Genomic DNA, 20,154 nt, shown 5'->3' with positions numbered 1-20,154 from the left:
CTCTTCCTGTGACGGCACTCTCGCTGTTTTCTGCGCATGCTGCCATGTTGATATTGTCAGAGAACTAGTGGAGGGAGGGGGAGACGAGAAGCAGCTGAGCGAGTGAGCGCTGTAAAGAGGACAAATCAGAAACCCCCTGGAAGAAGTGGGTGTGTGTTTGCCTGTGTCTCATTTGCATATAAAGGGACCATGCACGAAAACCGAGCGTTCTGAAAGGGGCGGGTTTAGCAGGGTTATTGAACTGCTATTGTGCTTCATCCTTATGGTATTTTGACCAAGGCATGTCACTGACATGTTCATTAGGACACCAGGGAACTATTTTAATGGGGGAAATAAGGTATAATATGTCCCCTTTAACTAAGTTTATTTTACCTGTTCATGTTTGTCTCTCAGCCTAATACATCATGTCAGTGTCTGTGGTGAAGCATCTTCCATTCCTCTAGTATAAAATGAAATATAAAAAAATATAATGACTAATGGCTCCCATATTGAAACAAATACAAAACTATAACAAACTAACAAGTTCACTATTGACACGACTACTATTACTACTTCTAAAATAATAAATACATATTTTCTGTTTACTTTGGCAGAGTTAAGCTAGGTTGCAGAAGCAGGACTTTGAGGGGGCGGGGGGATTTAGTGGGACGTTCGCTGTGAGCTGGACTGTGAGCTGGGCTGTGTCATTTCACAGCGTCTGGGATGAGATTGGTCTTTGAGGCCGACAAAATCTCCATCGTTGCCCGCGTCGTTCTGTGATTCCCCCCGCGGGCCTGCAGTTACATACAATTGATGGCACTAGACGCCAGTAACGGGCGTGCGCGCGCCCGCTGCCAACGTACACGCTTCCGTAAAGTAGGTACCTTGGCACCTGACAATAAAGTTTTGTAAATGTGTTTGGGTTTTTTTTCAGCTCTTATTCCCGGAAGTACTACCAACCTCCTGACGTAATATCAACATGGGGTAGTTCAGGTTTTGCTAATCTCTACCTCGGCAGGCAGACTCGTTTGACAGGACGAAGGAAAAGGAGCATTCGCCTTCAGCGGTGTTTTGTATTTTATTGTATGCATTAAACCGTGAGAAAGAGACTGCAGCGAAGAAGTGCCCGAGTTGCCAATGGCCCTCTTCTCGCTGTTTGGTGCTCGTCTGTCCCTGAGGCGAAGATACTTTCTTCTGTTTTGCATTGTTGTCGGGGCTGTATATTTTTATCGGTCTACAAGGTAAGGTCTTTACCAGCAACATGTCAACAAACAAACACACTGCTGAGTTTGAACATGAATGTCTGGATGCATACGCCTCCCACTCAAAACTGGATGTTAAACTCATCCAGTGGTTTAGCAGTATTCTGCTTAATTTGTTGACTCTCTCTCTCTTTAAGTGTGTGTGTATTTAGCATATATATATGATAAACTTTGACCTATCTCGTCTACTGATAAATTGTCATTTTCAATCACCATATCAGTTTTGGATACAAGGCTGACCAAAAAACCAATAACCTATAACTATAATGTAACAGTGTCTTCATTATCAATATGCTATAAGTCTGTTTATGGTTGGGTGAGATGTTTTGTTATAGGATAGCCCCCTGAGATTAATCATCTCATATTCGAGGGGGTCCAACACATTGACAAAACATACAAAAAGTGACAATAATGCGTTACATCACCTCAAGGATCAGCTCTCACACAGTTCATGTTTGCAATGGTGTTGGACAGGTTGGCAGTTAAGGTCAGCCAGGAGTCAGCATGGCTGATGGTCAGGATTAGAAATTAGCATAGAGTAAAACCACAGAGAAGGATGACGAATGAGGACGTTCGGACAGTTGGTGTAATAAAAGAACACAAGGGATAGTCTTGTTTTCTTTCCTCAAACAAGTTTTAAATCACAATTTATTCGTTTTTCTTAATTTTTACTTGAGAGAAAAAAAAACCAACATTCTGTAATTATCTGATATCCGTCATAACAACTATTGTTATTGACTCATGTTGCACAGTCTCCCTGTGTGTGCGAGGTTTTGTCCGGGTTTCTCCAGTTTCCTCCCATAGTCCAAAAACAGGCAATATAGGGGATTAGGTAAATTGGACACTAAATTGACCTAAGTGTGAGTTTGTGTAAGAGTGGATGGATGTTTGTCTCTATGTGTTCCTGTCCCGGCGATCTGTCCAGGGTGTACCCTGCCTATCGCCCTATGTCAGCTGAGATTGAGGGTCCCCCCCGCGACCTTCATGTGGAGGATAAGCACTATAAAATGGATGGATGTACGTTTTTGGTTTTATCATCCAGCCCTAAGTCCTTAATATATATTAGTCAATATAGTGTTTATGACGGTTTAAAACCACAATTAAGGTTTAAAACCTCAATTAACTGGTGTCTTCGACTCTCACTGAGTTGAACTCCGATTACAGATTTGAACGTTTTTTATTTTCAAACGTTTTAGGCCATAAAGTTCCTACTGTTTTCTAATGATTGGTATGAAATCATGTAAATAAAATGTATGGTGAGGTTTCATTCATGTGATATCTTAACATCATCTTCTAATGTGTCAATTTGCATAGTTTTCATCCTCTTAGGTGTAAAATCATATTTATATTAACACTTTGTTCTATCAGTATGCTTATTTATGGACATAGGTAGGAAGAGCAGAAACACAGGGTGATCTGTCACATTTGATCAAGTTAAGCAGATAAGTGCATGTAGCAGAGGTTCCACACCCATCACTGGTTTGGGTGTGTGAGTATAACGTATACACCAGGTTGTGCCTGTTTTGTTTACTTTTAAACTTTTGCAGTAACAGTGCATAACAGGCATACTCAGCATATCTACCCTACACAGGTTAATCCGGAAGAATTTTGAGGTGCAGCTGGGCCTGATTGTTTTTGCTCAAGAGTAATATTTGTGTCCCACTAAAGATATATGTGTCAGGTGTTTTCACTGTCTTTTTGTGTTTTGGTTCTCAGGAATCCACCTGAAGTAAAAAGAAGGAGCCGTTTGGAGGGTCTGAGGGCCAACTCCTCAGAGTTCACTCTGGAGGGGAAACCCTTCCGCATCCTGGGAGGCTCTATCCATTACTTCCGTGTCCCCAGAGCCCACTGGGCGGATCGGCTGCTGAAGCTGAAGGCCTGCGGCCTCAATACTCTCACAACGTAGGCTCTTGCTGATTACCTAACTTCAGTTTATGTGTAAAGCAGCGTAGATAGGACAATGAGACATGAGACAGAACAAAACATAGTTTTTGTAAAATGGACATACAATGCTAGAAAAAAAAAAAAATGTTACATTCATATTGTATTTCCTTACATATCCTTTGTCAGATATGTGCCATGGAACCTGCATGAGCCGCAGCGAGGCGTGTTCAACTTTGAGGATGAGCTGGATTTAGAGTAAGGAACCACAGAGATTTTGACTCTCACAAACTCACTCAATTACACCCTGATCTCTTCACTGGTACTGGGTACTGGACAGTTTAATGTAAAAAAAAAAAAAAATCGTTACACAACAATCTAGTGATCCCAAGACATGATCCTGGTCACATCCCCAATGTTGAGAATCACTGAATTAGTTGACCAGAGCCTGCATTTTCACCTCTGCACCCCAATCAAGTAACCCTATTAACACATGGAATCAGCTGTATGCATGCTACTCTGTATTATGTGTATTTTTTTTGTATTTCTGTTTCACTTTTTCTTCTTACTGTTTACTACTGTGTATTTTTTTTATTGTCCTAAACTTGAAGCAACCAAACAAATATATTATTAAAAGCATTGCCCTTTATACACCCACTATTTAACTACATTTAAAAGAGCAATGCAATCCAAATTGTACTTTTCTCTAAGTATTTTTTGCTGAAGCTTGCATTTGTGTACAGCACTTAGCATAATTAGTACATTATCAAGTAAATTAAAGATGGAAAAACATGACTATGTGAATGATTGTAGAGAGGGAGGACATATGATTTAGTTTAGTTTATGCAATAGTAATGAGTATGACTATTAGTAAGGTTTTTCATATGACTGGAGTTTTTCCACACACATGAGCACACACTGGTGCTCAGAGCAGTGACCATGAGGTGAATTTTTTGGTGTCCTGGTTAAATGCCATGCTAGGCTATCAAATCTACCCACTCAGTAGACCGAGTGAGGACTCTTACAGATATGGACAGGTTTTGTCTCATTCTTTTCTTCACAAGAAATAGTCCCTATGGTATACTCACCAAACCTCCCTTCAAAAAGTAGTCATTTTATCTGTGTTAAAAACATTTAAAATTAAAAACAAAAATGGAAACTCCCCCAAACCATCCTAGCTCATAGTTCCACTTTTTCAACATTCACCAACTTAAGTTGCCCAACCATATCAAACATTTACTGTACATGCAGTTCTCACTCTCTAAATCTAAATCTGAGTCATGCAATTCTTTGTAAAAGAACTTGGTCACGCTTATTTACAATGTCAGAGGAAACTAGGGTCATAGAAATGTAAGTGCAGTATTTCAGTAGCACTACTGGGAATTCAGAGGCTGTTGGAGAGCAGGCCAACATCAGCAGATGGCACTGTTGCACTGCTCAAATCCTGCACTTTCCTCAGTGTTTAATCAATTGATGCAAATGAGATGTTAGGGAACGTTTCTGATTTTTTAGTTGACGCTTTCAGTGTTTGTTGATTTATTGATTATCATGGCTTTGGATCCAATGTCATGTGTATGTCATTTCTGGCAACTAGTTTAGTGCAGTAAGGTAAGTACATTTTGAAGTATTTAAATGGACAGATATTTGACATTTGCCTTGCACAGCATTTGATATTGATTTGGTTTATATTGGTTTAAATCTGGTGTAAATTGAATAATCCCTAAGGAGAGCATCTTTTTGCACATGTTTGTCTCTCTCTCAGAGCCTACCTCTACCTTGCAGCCAGCATGGGCCTCTGGGTAATCCTTCGTCCAGGGCCCTACATCTGTGCTGAGTGGGACTTAGGGGGACTGCCCAGGTAAAACCATTTAATTTCACCTCATGCCATGGTTACATTATAAAGCTTCATTCTTAAATAGCCAGTGAGGTGCACAGTTAATCCTTTAAATTGTCTTGGAAATGAATGGTCAGGTCAGGTAATCTGTTAGTTGGTGATATTCTTGCTGCAGGCTAAATCCATTAAACTCTGAAAATAATTCATAGGCTAGTTATGTGATTTATTTCAAGTGTGCCATCATTTATTCAGCCAGTTTTGTGAGATGTGTTGCTACGTTCTGTACTTGCAGTTGTCCTGGTGAGTTTAGAGGTTTACATAAATGAGAGGTGACACAATTTAAGAGAACAGATTAAAGGAATCTACTAAACTTACGATGACAGTCACTGATACCGTTATTTTTTGTTTTTTTACAGGTAATAAGAATTAAATATGACAGGCACATCTCCTCAATGAATTACTTAATTTATTTCTTTAATCAAAATCAATTCAAGTGATGCGTGATTCCCTCGCCATCGCATTTTATGATATGATGTGGTGTCGTTATTTTTGACGGTTAAAAATTTTAAAGCAAGTTTACAGCACTCACAGGAGCATTTGGTGCTTTTTGTTTTTTTTTGTTGTTGTGATTTTCCCCAGTTGGTTGCTACGGGATGAGCACATGAAACTGAGAACAACGTACCCAGGATTCACTAATGCAGTCAACTCCTTTTTTGATCAACTCATTAAGAAAGTTGCCCCACACCAGGTACTTTAATCTTAGCACTGTTAAAGGGAAGAAAAACTTTAAAATGTAAATGCTGAATAACGAGCTGTCTGTTTGATTTATCTTCTCATTTTGAAAGGTGCTTACAAATAAAATGTATTATTATTGTATGCTCAACATGCTCAAAAGTTTTAACGCAAGTAAAAATTATAATTAATTCCCACAAAGGTTAAACTATGGTTACGATGTAATTGTTGTTTCTGCAGTAATTTTTCTTGGAAACAATGTTTTTGTTTCCACCTCCTCAAATATTACAGTAAGTAGCTGCTGCTGACCATATGCTCACTGATAGCAAGAAAATGAACCATAAGTATTTGGATTTTTCAAATGGGTTCCTCTCAGCCACAGTTTTTAGGTTTTTATATTTATCAGCTCCGATGCATCAGTGAACAATCTCAGATTTCAGTGTTTTGAAAAGTCACTTACGTAGTTAGAGGATAAGCAAAGTGTTCTTGAGCAAGTGCTAAGCCCTAATGTGTGTCCTCTGTCCATTGGCTAATTAATGTGCAGTACTCCAAAGGTGGCCCAATTATCGCAGTTCAAGTGGAGAATGAATATGGCGCCTATAATGCAGATGAAGAATACATGCCATTCATCAAAGAGGTAAGAAACTATTGTTAATTATTTTAATAACAACTGGTAGAACTTAGATGGGAGAGAGCGAGAGACCTTGTTCTTCCTACTGTCCTCAGTCCATTGTCTTTCTTTTCTCCAAAATTCAACAATTATATGTCTTTTGTATATTTACCTCCATAATACCTTTTCCTTCCAGGCATTATTGTCAAGGGGCATCAAAGAGCTTCTAATGACCTCTGATGGGGAGGGACTAAATCTTGGAGGAGTGAAAGGAGGTATTGTCATAGACAAAAAAACACACACACTCGGTACAGTGTTTTCACACAACAACAAGATCTGAGCTAGGAGTGACCCAGTGTCAGGCAGCTGCAATTCAGAACCAGATCTTACACACAAAGGATCCTGTGTAGTGTAGAACCAGCTAGTTGTTTCTTTTTAAATGTACAATAACAAGTGCATGAACATTGTAGTGTCAAAGGAAATTTTTATTTTTCTCATTTTCAATCCTCAATAGCACAAGTGATTCAGATGATTACAGTGATGATGTTGATGTGATGATGTTTTGAATATACTGCTACAGTATATACACTGATGTGAATGGTTTAAATGGCTTTAAAGAATAATTTGGTTAGTGCAGTTTTTCTATGTTTGTATTTTTTAATACATATTTTCTTTCTTTCTTATTGAAGCACTGCAAACCATGAATTTCCAGAAACTGAACATGGGTGGCCTTAAGTATCTGGATGAAACACAAGTGAGTCTTATTTGTATGCCTCTGCACATGGCTTTAATTTATTTTTATTTATGTTTATGAATCAGTCATTACTACTTTTCAAATGTAATCAAACGGCACTGGATTGACCTATGCATCAGCAACCTTTACTCCACATGCATGTATAAAGACGAAAATCCCAAGGTAATTGAAGGTTCCTACACATTTAGAGGTCAGGCATATATGTATATCTTGTGTTCAGTGTGGTGTGTGTTGCTTTCCAAAACTGTAGTAACACCAGACTATTACTTCACCCCCAGCCACATCAGCCTAAAATGGTGATGGAGTACTGGTCTGGTTGGTTTGATCTCTGGGGAGAACTTCATCATGTGTATGCAGCTGATGGTAAGACTCTGATTTGATACAGATGAACAGGTTTTGTTTAGTGAGACATGTATGAATCCTGGATAAGCGTGAGACTAATGTTCATATGAAAGTAAGATAGGGGTTCTTCTGATGGATTCTACGTTTAGGTCTAGAGGGTTTGTTTCTCTACACAGGGTTTGAGACCCGGGTTTGACAGATTTAATGCTGTAAGCCAATACAGAAACTGTCTGAACGAGTTAATTTTACAATAAAATAGTCTCTGTGTGCCAAGGTAAGACAGGAGAACAACATAGATAAAGTCTTCATTGTGTGTGTAAAATACTCTTGAACTTGAACTTCCTGTCTTTGTCAGAGATTTATATACTTTTCCTGCATGGTGGAAAAGTACTTTGTGGTCCAAAGCCAAGTATCACGTTGGCTTTGCTTTGTCTCTGGGCCATATTTGATGTTCAAAGGCCAGGTTTTCAAACGCTTCCTTGTACAGGATTGTTCAAAAGAGAGAGCACTGCACCAAATTCAGGTGTGGTGTTGCACTTTGCAGGAGTCACATTCACCTCACCCACTTGACACACACACACACACACATGCTGCTGACATGCTCCCATCTGCTAGACCCACATGCACACACACACACACATAGTATACACTCCATGATTGCTCTGCCCTCTGCTGTATAAGATGTCTTCTCAGTGATGGGCCTCCTCATTAGTTCTCTTTACTTATGCTGCAGCGTCTTATGCTGTCACAGGCTGCAGTATCTACCTGCCTGCAGCAGAGCATAAGTTATAGCAAAGAAAGAATCAACTCTGTAGAATGAGCTCATTGTTCTCCTCAAAATCCATTATGTGTATCCTTAAGGGTTTAAAATGAAATTAAACTCATGTTCTTGGTTTTGACATTGTCCACATCTGTCATTTTCTTTGCTAGCAATCTTGTTCTGCCCACTTTTGTTGTGGCATTACACCATGTAAGATGTTTATGCTGGAATCTGTGGTTTAAAAAGTGATCATTCACCATTTTTACTAAAACTAAGTAATAAAAATCAATGTAATCTAAAATAGAAGAAAAATCCTAGGTATTTTGAGTATATTCATATAAAAAGGGAAGATCTAAGGTCCTAAGCTACTTTCAGATGTTTGGACATGGAGGAGCTGTATGTGTGAACACAAATGTCTGCCGAAGTTGCCCCGGACATTCTCCGGAGGTTCTACTGGCAGCTAATTTATTTCCGAGCTAAACCACAGGGAATGAATAGGCAAGTGTCCTGCTGCCTCCCGCACACTCAGAAGATTCTCCTGCTATTGGGATGCAACAATCCCCTGCTGCATTTATCATATGTGAACAGCAAACTCCAGACAATGTCTGTGTGGAAAAAAATACAATATTTAATTATTTTTTGTCCTTTTCTCCATGTCCACGTCCTTAAAGAAATCATGGTTCAATAGTGTTATCAGTTTTAAAATACCCTTTTTTTTTTTTTTTTATGAGAAATAGTTAGTTTTAGTCAGAGAACCTGTAACTTCATGTAAAAGCCAGTGGTATATACACAGTATACATTCACACGATATACAATAAAGCACATGTTACAGGTTACACGGATCCAGACTGGATCCTACACACCATGGTCCACATGCTCTATCCATTAGGGTGATATTTTTCCTGTAGCGTCACAACATAAATGATAGTACCTGCTTCACAATAGTTGAAGTTAATTGCAGTACCACTCTCCCTGCTTCATCTTCATCTTGAAGTGCTCTCACATACCTCATGTTACAGGCACACGGTTCAGAGCCTGGCGCCTCATTTGTGTCCTGTCGTAACTACCAGCCTCCCAAATTATCATCATCACAACATCAGTGTCACTGATTTATTTCCTCCTCATTGAGAATATAAATAACAGAAAAACCCCATCACCATGCAGGAAATATCACAGCTATAAAGTGAACATTTGAAATATTCAGAGCAGATTCATGTCCTTGACAGTTCAGTGCACTGCTGACTGCAACACACCCAGCAGTCGGTCACAGCACAGTGCCGCCACTGTGAAACCAACCGAGTCTGACTCTTGTCATTCACCCTGCTCAATTATCATGCACCAAGGCTCATGCCCTTGTATCAAATAATTAAAGTCAGTCCAGTTTGTCTGCTCGAATCCAATTTGAATTCCTAATTATTTGCTCTGCCATGTTCACTGCAAAATACAGGCGCTTAATTTGTGTAAGGTGGTAAGCTTTTTTTCTGAGATGAAAGTAATGAATTATTGTAACCTGTAATTGGAAGTATGGCTGAGGTCCATTCCTGTTTTAATTGAAATGGACATGTGGGTAATAGGATTATTGAAACGGTGGCTCTGGATTGTTAAAGCTGAAATCAAAGTTTGTTTGTTTTTTGACCCATGTTACTTGTGGCTGCTTGTGTTAAGCATTGTATTCTTTATGTTCACCTTTGCTCACTGTTCAAATTGAAGTAATTAGGTTAATTTATTCTGTATGCATTTATGGTGTTCTATAGAACCTTTACAAATATACAAAAAATTGTGTATTAAATATGTTTTAAATATCAAGGGTGCTATTTTATCTGCCACCAAATGTGGTTACTTGCTGGATAGCAGTGGTACTCGTGTCACTTGCCTAGAGCTTCAGCATCATTGCATTTACAAGATAAGAGGTAATAATGTGCCACTGAGCAGCTCCACATTGTTATCCTCTCATGCTGATCCGAGGGCAGACTAGATGCTTCAGCGACTCCATATGACAAAGTGGTTAGTGCTGTTAAGCATGCAAACTTCATTTGAAGAAAAAAAAAAGGAAAAAAAAAGAAATAAAAGTGGAAATTGAAGCAAAATAAGCCTCTTGTTGGTTTCGACTGCCTGGAGCACTTGAGGAGAAAATTAATTAAGTTGTAAGTTGTTAAGTTGAGTTTGTGATGTTCCTTCTTGACAAAACAATGGTGATTTGCTAAAAAAAAAAAAAAAAACAAGGTAATTGAGGTATGAAACTATACTTGTTGTAAACTGTTGTGATAAGATTGATTGTGGTTTTAAGGGCAGATCACAACAAATGTCAAGAGGCTGAACATTTTACAAATGTGAGGTAAAACATTTGAAGCAATTACATCTCTATCCACACAGTGGTTAATATAGTTACATATCATTATTTTTGTTGTATTGCTTTGGGACATTGCAACATTTTTATTGTTGTATTATTCAGTCCTGACACTGTTTGCTCTGTAGTGATGGAGACATTACATTTTGCACCTTTTACATTTGTTTTTGTCACTTTTTTGACAGACATGATAAACGTGGTCTCAGAAATCATTAAACTGGAGATGTCCATCAATCTCTACATGTTTCATGGAGGGACAAATTTTGGCTTCATGAATGGGGCCTTTTCTGTTGGACTCCTAGCACCTAAAGCTATGGTCACAAGCTACGGTACGTGTGAAGAATCTGGTTTTGTTCTAGATTTGTGAAAATGTATTTTCCTCCTTTAAAAACATAGAATAGGGGAAATGAAAACATGATAAGGATACAATTAATATTTGATGTGGTGCCATCCGTACATGCTGCCTATGACATGATCTGAATATGCAGTGCATTCTGATTAATTAATTACCTAATCAAATGTAAATTTCATATTATATTCTCCTTGATGGTATTTTACATTGTAATGGCCTCATTCCTCAGGAAAGAGGATAGTAGTGCTCTACAGTAGGGAACACCACCTCTGACCTTCAGATTGTGCTTACTCCGTTGAATGCATTTTACCCCTTTGCCACAAAAAGGCACCATTTTCCACCAAGATAACCCAAAATGTGTTTCGGGCAGCAGCTGTCTCAAGATGTTTGATAGTGGAGCATGCCAGTGAAAGCATCTGCCACGGTGAGAGGCATCCCTGCCTCTCTTTGGCTCCTGAGCCTGCTGTTCTGATAGCGCATTATCTTTCAGATTACGATGCTCCATTATCCGAGGCTGGGGATTACACCAACAAGTACCATCTTCTGAGGAATTTATTCAGCCAGTTTCACAGTGAGTATTGTATGTTGTTTTTGATGACAACTGTCTCTCTTTCTCTCCTTTTCCTTTCATCCCCCCACTTATGTTAATTCCCCTTGTAGAACCTGTTCTCTGTTTGGCTAAAGCAGGATAACTTTGCATATGATTATAAGCATGGGTTTGATATTCCTTGTCTGAGATTTTGCCTCAAACACCCTCAATCTCAGCCCACAGTGAGCTTCATGGTGATTGCTTATTTATTTCAATGTTTGCTATTTGAAAAGCACACTGTTGTAGTTATTTTTCTATCATGACTAACCCCGTTATAAATGATAAATAGTCCAGCACTGTAGTGTTTGAAGGTGGTTTGAAAGTGAGCCTTTGTTTCATTCATCCTAGAGTATTGTAGTCGGCAGAACAATGCGCTGTGGCCTGGATATAAGAGTCAGAGTGAGGAGGCGTTGTGTGCTATAGCAGCCATAAACACATGACCCAGTTTTGTTAATTAAATCAGCTGGATATTTCTTTATTGTTTGCATGTAAAATTTATTGTCAAACTCTTTGCCCCGGGGTGCTGCTTTTGCATACTTTGCATACGGAGTTGGGTTTTTCTTATTGTTTCATTTAAGCTGGCACACACCTTAATTCTGTGTATGTTATACATATACAGTTTATGTGTAATACGGTTCAAACATTTTAAAACTTGACCATCAGTTATCAGCCAACTATTGTCTGTAAAGGAAGTCAAATGTCAGGTGCAAGTAAATTTGAACCCTACCAACATGTTTCTTGCACATCATCTCTGCCTCATCTGTAAGGAATTATGTGCATCATTTGAGACAATATTATTTGTTGTGGGGAAAAGAAAATGACATTAATGTATATTGTACCTTTTGCAACCTTGTAGAGAGAGTTTCGAGAAAAGGTGTTTGCATTGTCCTCTAAGCTTCTATTTAAGTGATCCAGCACTTGGAAGGGGAAGTCTGTCAACATTTCCAGAAGGACCACTGGTGTCTCTCCATGCTTTAACTGCTTTAATGCCTTTAAAAGCAGACTTTGGCAACCACTGGTAACTGTTGTAAAGAGACTAAAGGATGCTGCTGTGGAGGATAAATGGCCCACCCAAGGAGCCCTAAAAGCTTTTACCAAGAGAAGGTTTATTTTTATGATGGGTATTAAGTGATACACAAGGTGGAAAATATGATGTTTTTCAGATTCAAGAAAGAATGCAGAATGGGACAGGTCCATGAACTATCATAGATTTTTTTGTCGAGTAAATTAAATAATTGATTAAATTGTTACAGGTTTAAATTTGGACCAATTGTTCAAGTAAACGTAATTTATTACACACTGTCAAGTAATATGTGTTTGCTGTTTTTTCTTTAAATATGTAACACGCACTGTACATTAGATGTGTCTCATTGTCAAAAGCATGTAAATATTATTTCATTATTTTCAGTTCTGGGTCAATTAAGGTTAAAGAAAATTGACATGCAGACAGGAAAACTCAGAATGTTCCTTCTTATTTTTCAGCTCAGCCTCTTCCTGTACTGCCCCCTCACAGTGACAGGAAAGCGTACCAGCCTGTTCTCATTCACCAGCACCTGTCTCTGTGGGACAGTCTGCAATTCACTGACAAGGTAAGCTACAGGTGACATATAGTGCCAAAATTCAACGGGGCGATGAGGTCAGTAATTCACAAAAAACTTAATACATAAGTCATATGGAAAATCTCATCAAATGAACTCAAATAGAATTGGCTGTTAAAATTACATGAAAGTGAAGCCTAATTAAAATTGTGGTGTGTGTGCTATTTAAACTTGGTGTCTCCTGTTCAAAGACCCTTGCATTGCTGCTGTGATTCCCCAAAGACCTCCCTGTGCTCTTCCATGTCCACTGAGAGTTGTGTCTATGTCCATGTCACATATTCATGCCTGCAGTTGTATTCATGTTAAAATGAGTAGCTGCATCAATCTGGCATTTCAAACATGCAAAGCGAATACCACATTATTTTCAATTCCAAAATGCCCTGAGCATTAACAATTAATGTGTGTGGTCTGCACAGTCACACATTTTTGGCTGAATGCCGACGTCGACATAGGGGTCTGCACATACTGTCGCTGACGTGGGTGGATGGCATAATTCACATGATGGGGACATCATATAATTGACAGGAGTGGATGGACTCCATGAACTGACCATAAGATATCCTCGTCTGTGGACACTTACCTGGACAGTCATTACACTAGCACACGTATTGTCACATCTACTCACTACAGAATTTCTGCTTGCCATAATGATCATATATTAAATCTGCCACTGACTACCAGTAGCTATGTGTTTGCTGCTTCACTAGCAATGTATTTCTTCAATAGCATGGTTACAATAACACAGATAATTACACTAGTCACTAGCAGTCTAGCTGTTGACAAGAATCTCTCTCTTGCCATTCATTTGTAGGCTAGTATGTAATTAATACTCCTCTCCACACTGTACTAGTGGCCTGCTCATGGACCTCCGCAGTTATCAGTTGTTTTCAACTTGACTATTTAGTGGAAAGCTGGTATTTGGGGAAAGACTGTACATAAAATGTCCACATGCTCACCATATACAAAATAAGATCGCTTAGACAATGTGCTTGGAAGTTATTTTCATGTGTTACTTCAGTGTCCACCATTGTAGTTTGGCCATTTGCATTGTGCTCCTTTCCAAAAATAGTGTATGTGGAGTCTGGAGCCTGCCTTCAACATTGCTTATTATTATTATTGTTATTCTTGTTATTATTAGTATTATTTTACTAATCATTGCAAAAGTTGGTTCCTCCAGGAGATGGGAGATGGTTTACTTTTGACCAGCCATGCACCCTTGTTTGAAAGGAGCATGTTATCTTCAGTGGTTTCAAAGAGACGTGTGATGTCTGAGTGGTTATTTGTGTCATAGCAGCAAGTGTGTATTGTCTTGAGAAAAGTGCATAATGCTCCCCCCCAAGGGTATGCACAAACAATAATGCTGAATAAAGGATCGGCCTGACGACTAGAGATGCAAGCTTGGTTTGATAAAGCATCACTCTGGATAAAGTCAGTCTGTCATGAAGAGAATGTTTGGCAGAAATCCCATGCCTTTACTTTAAATACAGCAAACTTTCCCAAAACGTCCCGACACACATTTCAGCTCCACAGTCTTTTAAACCTGTTTTCAGAGGTAAATTGTATGAAAAATCTAATAATGTAATAATTCTTTGCATGTTTTTAGCCTTTTCATTCAGAGAAGCCAGTGAACATGGAGAATCTCCCTGTCAACAACAACAATGGACAGTCCTATGGCTACACACTGTATGAGACCAACATCAACAGTGGAGGAATGCTTAAATCAAATAACAACATCAGAGACAGAGCATTGGTGAGGATGTGAAGACACAGACGCACTGCTTTCACAGTCACTTTGCACTTGTCTTTGTGTGAACGTTTGCACTCGGAAAGCTGTAATCTGCTTGTTAAAAATGACACCCCTGTACTTGTGGAGGACAATTAACAAGATCATACTGTTACTAAGTTACTCTGGTATTAATGGCAAAGTTATAAGACAGTGCAGTTCCCAAAAGTTGAAGTTTGCAATCTTTCTTACGTGGCTAAATTCAGTTTCTCAGCATTTCATTTTCTTTTTCATTCCAGGTGTTTGTGGACAAACATTTTGTCGGCATTCTGGATTATAAAACACAAGAACTAGCAGTCCCCGATGGGAAGGTACTGCTGTGTGAACTTTCTGTGTTTTCTTTTTTTTTTTTCTTAAAAAGGATTTTGTAATATTCAACAAAATGCCACATGTGATGGATTCTGGTTTCTGGCAGCAAGGTCAACAGCAAATCATCCACTGAATTATGTTAATGTTACAGCCTCACAGTGCAGAATGACAACAGCCTTGGTCTCTTAATTAAATTGGATAAAAAATGAAAGAGTTATTCAACTTGGCTTTTATTTAGTTAATTCTTTCCATTAAGTGTAATTGCTGAATCTGAGTCCTGCCTCTCATGTGTAATATGTTTTGCCACTAAAGGAACAAAGAACTCTAAGTTTACTGGTGGAGAACTGTGGAAGAGTGAATTATGGGAAGACCCTGGACGAGCAGCGCAAAGGTACAAAATGATGATTTAAGTGAAGCTCATTGTACAATATAATATTTATAAAAAAAGAAAAAAGGTGAAACAAGAATTTACTTACTTTTCAGGTCTGATTGGAGATATCCAGTTAAATCAGCAGCTCCTTCGAGACTTCACTATTCATAGTCTGGACATGAATCCAGGCTTCATTAACAGGTTTGTGACTTTATGATGCATTTGTGTTAATCTGTCATTGGACCAATGAATGATGGTAAAATGGAAGAACTGGGACACATCCTTCCAATGCAGTATCACTTGATGGACATCCTGAATTATTAGCAGTACGGTGGGTAGATCACCCAGTGTGAGTTATTTAAGGTGTGCGCTGTTTGACATTTTACAAAGAACATTTTACCTTTGTGAACACAATGCAACACCACATGAAAAAGGAGGTATCTCAGTTAGCAGCAGGCATGTGGCAGTATGAATGTTAAGACTTCCAAGCAAAAAGTCATTAATAGGCCACTCTCAGGAGCTCAAAGAGCCACTTGATGTAAATGTGTTGGTTTCAAGAAAGGAAGATTTATTCAGTGTAGCCACAATGAGCTTCAGGGTCATGCCAAACCTGCTGCATATTTATTATACATACGATACCTTTTTACTAATGAACAGACTAGGTAACTTAATCGATGCTCAGACACATAATACACATTGTGCACATTGTGGTAACTTTGATTTAAAGGCTAGTCTTCACACAAATGTGTCACTAACTGACCAGCTCAGAACATAGACTGCTGTGTAATGGAACAGGACTGTTTTCTTGAGTGATATGTTGATCTGATAGTGAATGTCAATCTCACTGGGCTAGTATAATACATTGTTATTGTGTTTAGAATTAAAAGTAAGTTCATTTGTAAATTCAGATATACATTATTTTCCATCCAGTCTCAAGACTCTCCCCATTTACTGTTAATTGGCACTCTATCTCTGCAACATCCTAGAAATGTCGGGGCCTGGTGACTCTTATATCATGGCGACCTTTTGGATTTACTTTGAGGCACAAGGCTGCCTATAGCCAAAATATGAAGACAGAGATTCATGTCCAAACTTTCACATTTGACACATTGACATTTACTGCAGGCAGATGATACTGTAGAAATGACATGAAATACTGACAAACGGACGTCCTAAAAGCCAAGGGCAATTTTTGCCTTAATTTTTGTGGTGGATTATGTCAAGGTTGTACTTTATAATTGTATTCTCCTTTGCAGTCTGGAGAAGTCAGACCACTGGAAGTCTGTTCGTCAGCAGTCCTCTGTTCCAGGGTTTTTCCAGACCAAATTCTATGTGAACAGCTTTCCCAAAGACACATTCATCAAACTCCCGGTAAGCTGAACGGCCAGTGGAGCATCAAATCTTAACAAATTGGAATATTCCATTGTTGTTTTGAAAATTTTAAATTAAAGTTAAAAAGAGATTGAACAGTATGTGTTGCAGTTGCACTTCATGCACGTTGATTTCAATTGAAGTAGTCAAGTGCTGCTTGACTGCTTATTTCCCATCAGTGCTTGGTGTAGAGAAGCAAGAGTTGGGTTTCATGTTTTTTTGGTAGTCATTAACATATATTTAACATCGGTCGTGCTTACAGGGATGGACTAAGGGCGTCATCTTCATCAACGGCAAGAACCTTGGACGTTACTGGTCCATCGGTCCACAGCAAACTCTCTATGTACCAGGACCTTGGCTTCACAAGGGGGATAACCAGGTACCTCCGTTTTACCTTAATGTGCAGAGATGACCATCCAAGGGATACTTACATCAACCACTGTAGCATGTTAGCATTAATGACCTGATCCCATCAATGTAGGTCATTCCCATGTCCACATGCACATATGTATATTCCAATGTACAGAATAAAAAAAAAAACAGGCGTGGCCAAAATTATTATACATTTGATTCACCATGCAAAATGGTTGCCACAAATGAATGAAATCACTTGCAATCAGCAGTGATTTTCATTAGAGGTGAATACAGTTGAATAAATCGGAAGGGATTTGTTTTATGCCCAGACAGACAGAGACATTACACAGGTGAGATGGCTGTAAATAGATTGGAGTATGACTGAAAACACAGAGGCACAAGTGAAATGTTCCAGAAGTGAATTCTACTGCTCAAAAATCCTGGTTGTTCAGCATTTCTGACAGTATAAATGTATCTTGTGCCTGTCGGCCTCTGCACTGTGGGTGTATACACAAAATGCTGCCTCAGTCAGGTCTGACGCTATTGCTTGATAGAGCCTGATCACAAAAAGATAGGCTCTGCCCCTAAATATTGACTGAGCATTGTTGTGTTTTTTTTCTCTTCTGGTCCACTAACACAGCCCAATCACTGGTCAACAGTTTCAATTTCATGGCTACTGACATTCATCACTCTACACAGCTTTAGCTTTGATGTTTTTGACCTCTGCAACACTTTTTAAAAAATGGCCTGAAGCTACACCTACTGTATTTCAGCAGTTGTTGCCTTTTCTAACATTTCTCTGTACATATATTGACTTGAGTGCTCATCAACCCACTCTCTCTCTGTCGGTCCATGACCTAGCTAAACTGGTGTTATTTATATATTGCTTTGCCCTCATTGCAGGTCACAGTGTTTGAGGAGCAGGAAACCGATGGGAAGATCCAGTTCACCAGCACCCCTGACTATGGCATGGCTGTTGATGTCTAGTGAGAACAGGAGAACAAATGGAAGGGTGAATGGGGAGAGGAGGAGGAGGAGGAAGAGGAGGATGGAAGTGTAACTGTCAAGGACAGGACTGAGGACGACAGCCTTCAGTTTCTTCTATCGGGCCAGTGACGCCCAGCAGAGACCAGCAGCACTTCAAAGTAATGCATCAGTAAACATGACATTTTGTGTCAACAGAAGACGCTGACGCAGCCAGTTTCCTTACATCAATCTCTCAATTAGCGACTGTAGTGATGACATGCTCTTGCATCTTTTTTTATTCAGTTTCGCAGCATTGTAATTAAGCCTCCACATATACACGGCATAACTGCTGACCAGGGGACAGTGACAGAGAATTGGCGTGATCAGAATAAAGTGTTACAAACTTTCCTCCTCCAGCATCATATCTCTTCATTTATGCATCACATCCATGTTAAAAAAAAGAATATGTAAATAAAGGCAGGTTTGACCCTGTGTCAGCTGCAAGCCCAAGGAGACCTGAGAGCCTTTATTTACCCTGCATACAGAGAACCCGTTTGTTTTTTAAATATACCCTGCTATGATATGCTGAGCTCATGCAGAGAGCTCTCAGCATATCATAAGCAAGCTGTTTTTGGAGATCTTTTTTTTTTTCTTAAACTCATCTGTCATACTAACCGCCCTGGATGCTGTCACACTCATTTTCTTTGAAGATTGATGCAACAGAGAAGCTGTGCTGTCGCATTTTGAGAAGTAGTCACTTTAAGTTAATGGCTTCATACTGTACGTGTGGGTAATCTACAAATTGATAGGTTGTCAGCTCGGCGTCCCATGTTGCTGAAATCATCCTGGAGTGTGTTGCACCAGCTGTTTGAAGCAATTCAGAGTCGGCCTATAATTGTTTCCTCGGTGAAGATTAAACGTTGCTGAAGTAAACTAGTTCCCATCATATACAATAGGTTTTCATCCAGTGTGTAACACTTAGAACATTTATTGTGGCAGATATTGAATATACAACACCTAAGTATGTTGATATATGTATATACACACTTTAAAATAAAAATGTACTTTAGAATAAGCCTTTTATTTATGTACTTAAAGAACGGGCCTTGCTCTGTGGAGACTGCCATGCTGTGCTGTTATATTTGTAGAGCGTTTCATGCTTTGAAACAGAATCTTTCTATGCAAATGAAGAGCAACATCCTTTCTGGTGCGTAATGGTCACTGTGGTTTCCTGACGTGCTTTGGGAAAGGCAGGGACGAGTAGACGAGTCCTCGGTTTGTTACAGTCTGCAGTCTGACCATTAGATGTCACTAATTCCTTCAACTAAGATGAGTTAATATTTCTGTTATGCCGCTCACTGAACTAAGACGCATGGGATATTGTTAAAAAGTAACTGGAATATGGCTAGGTGAAACTTGGTGGTGCTGCAATGTCATACTTTATCACTAGTTTGAAACATCTTGCTGAATTTATAAACTCTTAACACAAGCCTGAAATCTTTCTGATTGACCATGGGAGCTCCTCCAGTCAACATGTACCACAGGTGATAAATACAAGAAATATGGAGGATTTACTTTTCACTTTGTAGCTGAATACTATTACACTTTGAAACTATCCATAACGGTCATTAGTCTCATCAGGCTGAAAGTGTTGAAACACAGGTGACAAATGCACATCCTAACACACTGAACAGAAAACTCTTGACCATATCAGTTGTTTGTTGTTTTTCCTCAATTGTTTATTTTTTCTTGATTCAACTAACATCTTTCTCTGAGACAGAACTGCTGTGGCAAATAAACAACCTTAACAGTCACATGCATAAAATGTGAATCACATGAGGCTGGAGGGTGACAGTGGGGATAAAGAAAAGAGAAGACGTGTGTGTGTGTGTGTGTGAGTGTGTGTGTTATGTCTATTGTGCCTTAGAGAGAAGCCCTCAGAGGGTAATGATCATTAACAG

General features: G+C 39.0%; 1 protein-coding gene across 1 annotated transcript; it reads left to right on the top strand.

The window, feature by feature from the left end:
- Window positions 1–894: 894 nt before the first annotated feature.
- On the top strand, window positions 895–18,601 carry LOC131462485 (beta-galactosidase-1-like protein 2). Its single transcript, XM_058633741.1, has 19 exons — window positions 895–1,220; window positions 2,958–3,143; window positions 3,312–3,380; window positions 4,885–4,980; window positions 5,596–5,704; window positions 6,233–6,325; window positions 6,495–6,573; window positions 6,988–7,052; window positions 7,331–7,415; window positions 10,687–10,830; window positions 11,344–11,424; window positions 12,925–13,031; window positions 14,644–14,790; window positions 15,063–15,134; window positions 15,445–15,523; window positions 15,616–15,703; window positions 16,759–16,873; window positions 17,136–17,252; window positions 18,131–18,601. The coding sequence occupies exons 1-19, from the start codon at window positions 1,117–1,119 to the stop codon at window positions 18,212–18,214; spliced, it is 1,920 nt and encodes a 639-aa protein (XP_058489724.1). The 5' UTR covers window positions 895–1,116; the 3' UTR covers window positions 18,215–18,601.
- The last annotated feature ends 1,553 nt before the right edge of the window (window positions 18,602–20,154 follow it).

This window comes from Solea solea, chromosome 7 (assembly GCF_958295425.1).
Source record: "Solea solea chromosome 7, fSolSol10.1, whole genome shotgun sequence".
Taxonomy (NCBI): Eukaryota; Metazoa; Chordata; class Actinopteri; order Pleuronectiformes; family Soleidae; genus Solea; species Solea solea.
This window is presented reverse-complemented; position numbering and strand designations above follow the sequence as displayed.

Excerpts from the sequence above, each read along its gene's own strand:
- LOC131462485 (XM_058633741.1), top strand. The coding sequence starts at position 1,117 with ATGGCCCTCTTCTCGCTGTTTGGTGCTCGTCTGTCCCTGAGGCGAAGA. Across the intron at positions 6,326-6,494 it reads ACATGCCATTCATCAAAGAG|GCATTATTGTCAAGGGGCAT; the intron begins GTAAGAAACTAT and ends TTTTCCTTCCAG. Across the intron at positions 6,574-6,987 it reads TCTTGGAGGAGTGAAAGGAG|CACTGCAAACCATGAATTTC; the intron begins GTATTGTCATAG and ends TTCTTATTGAAG.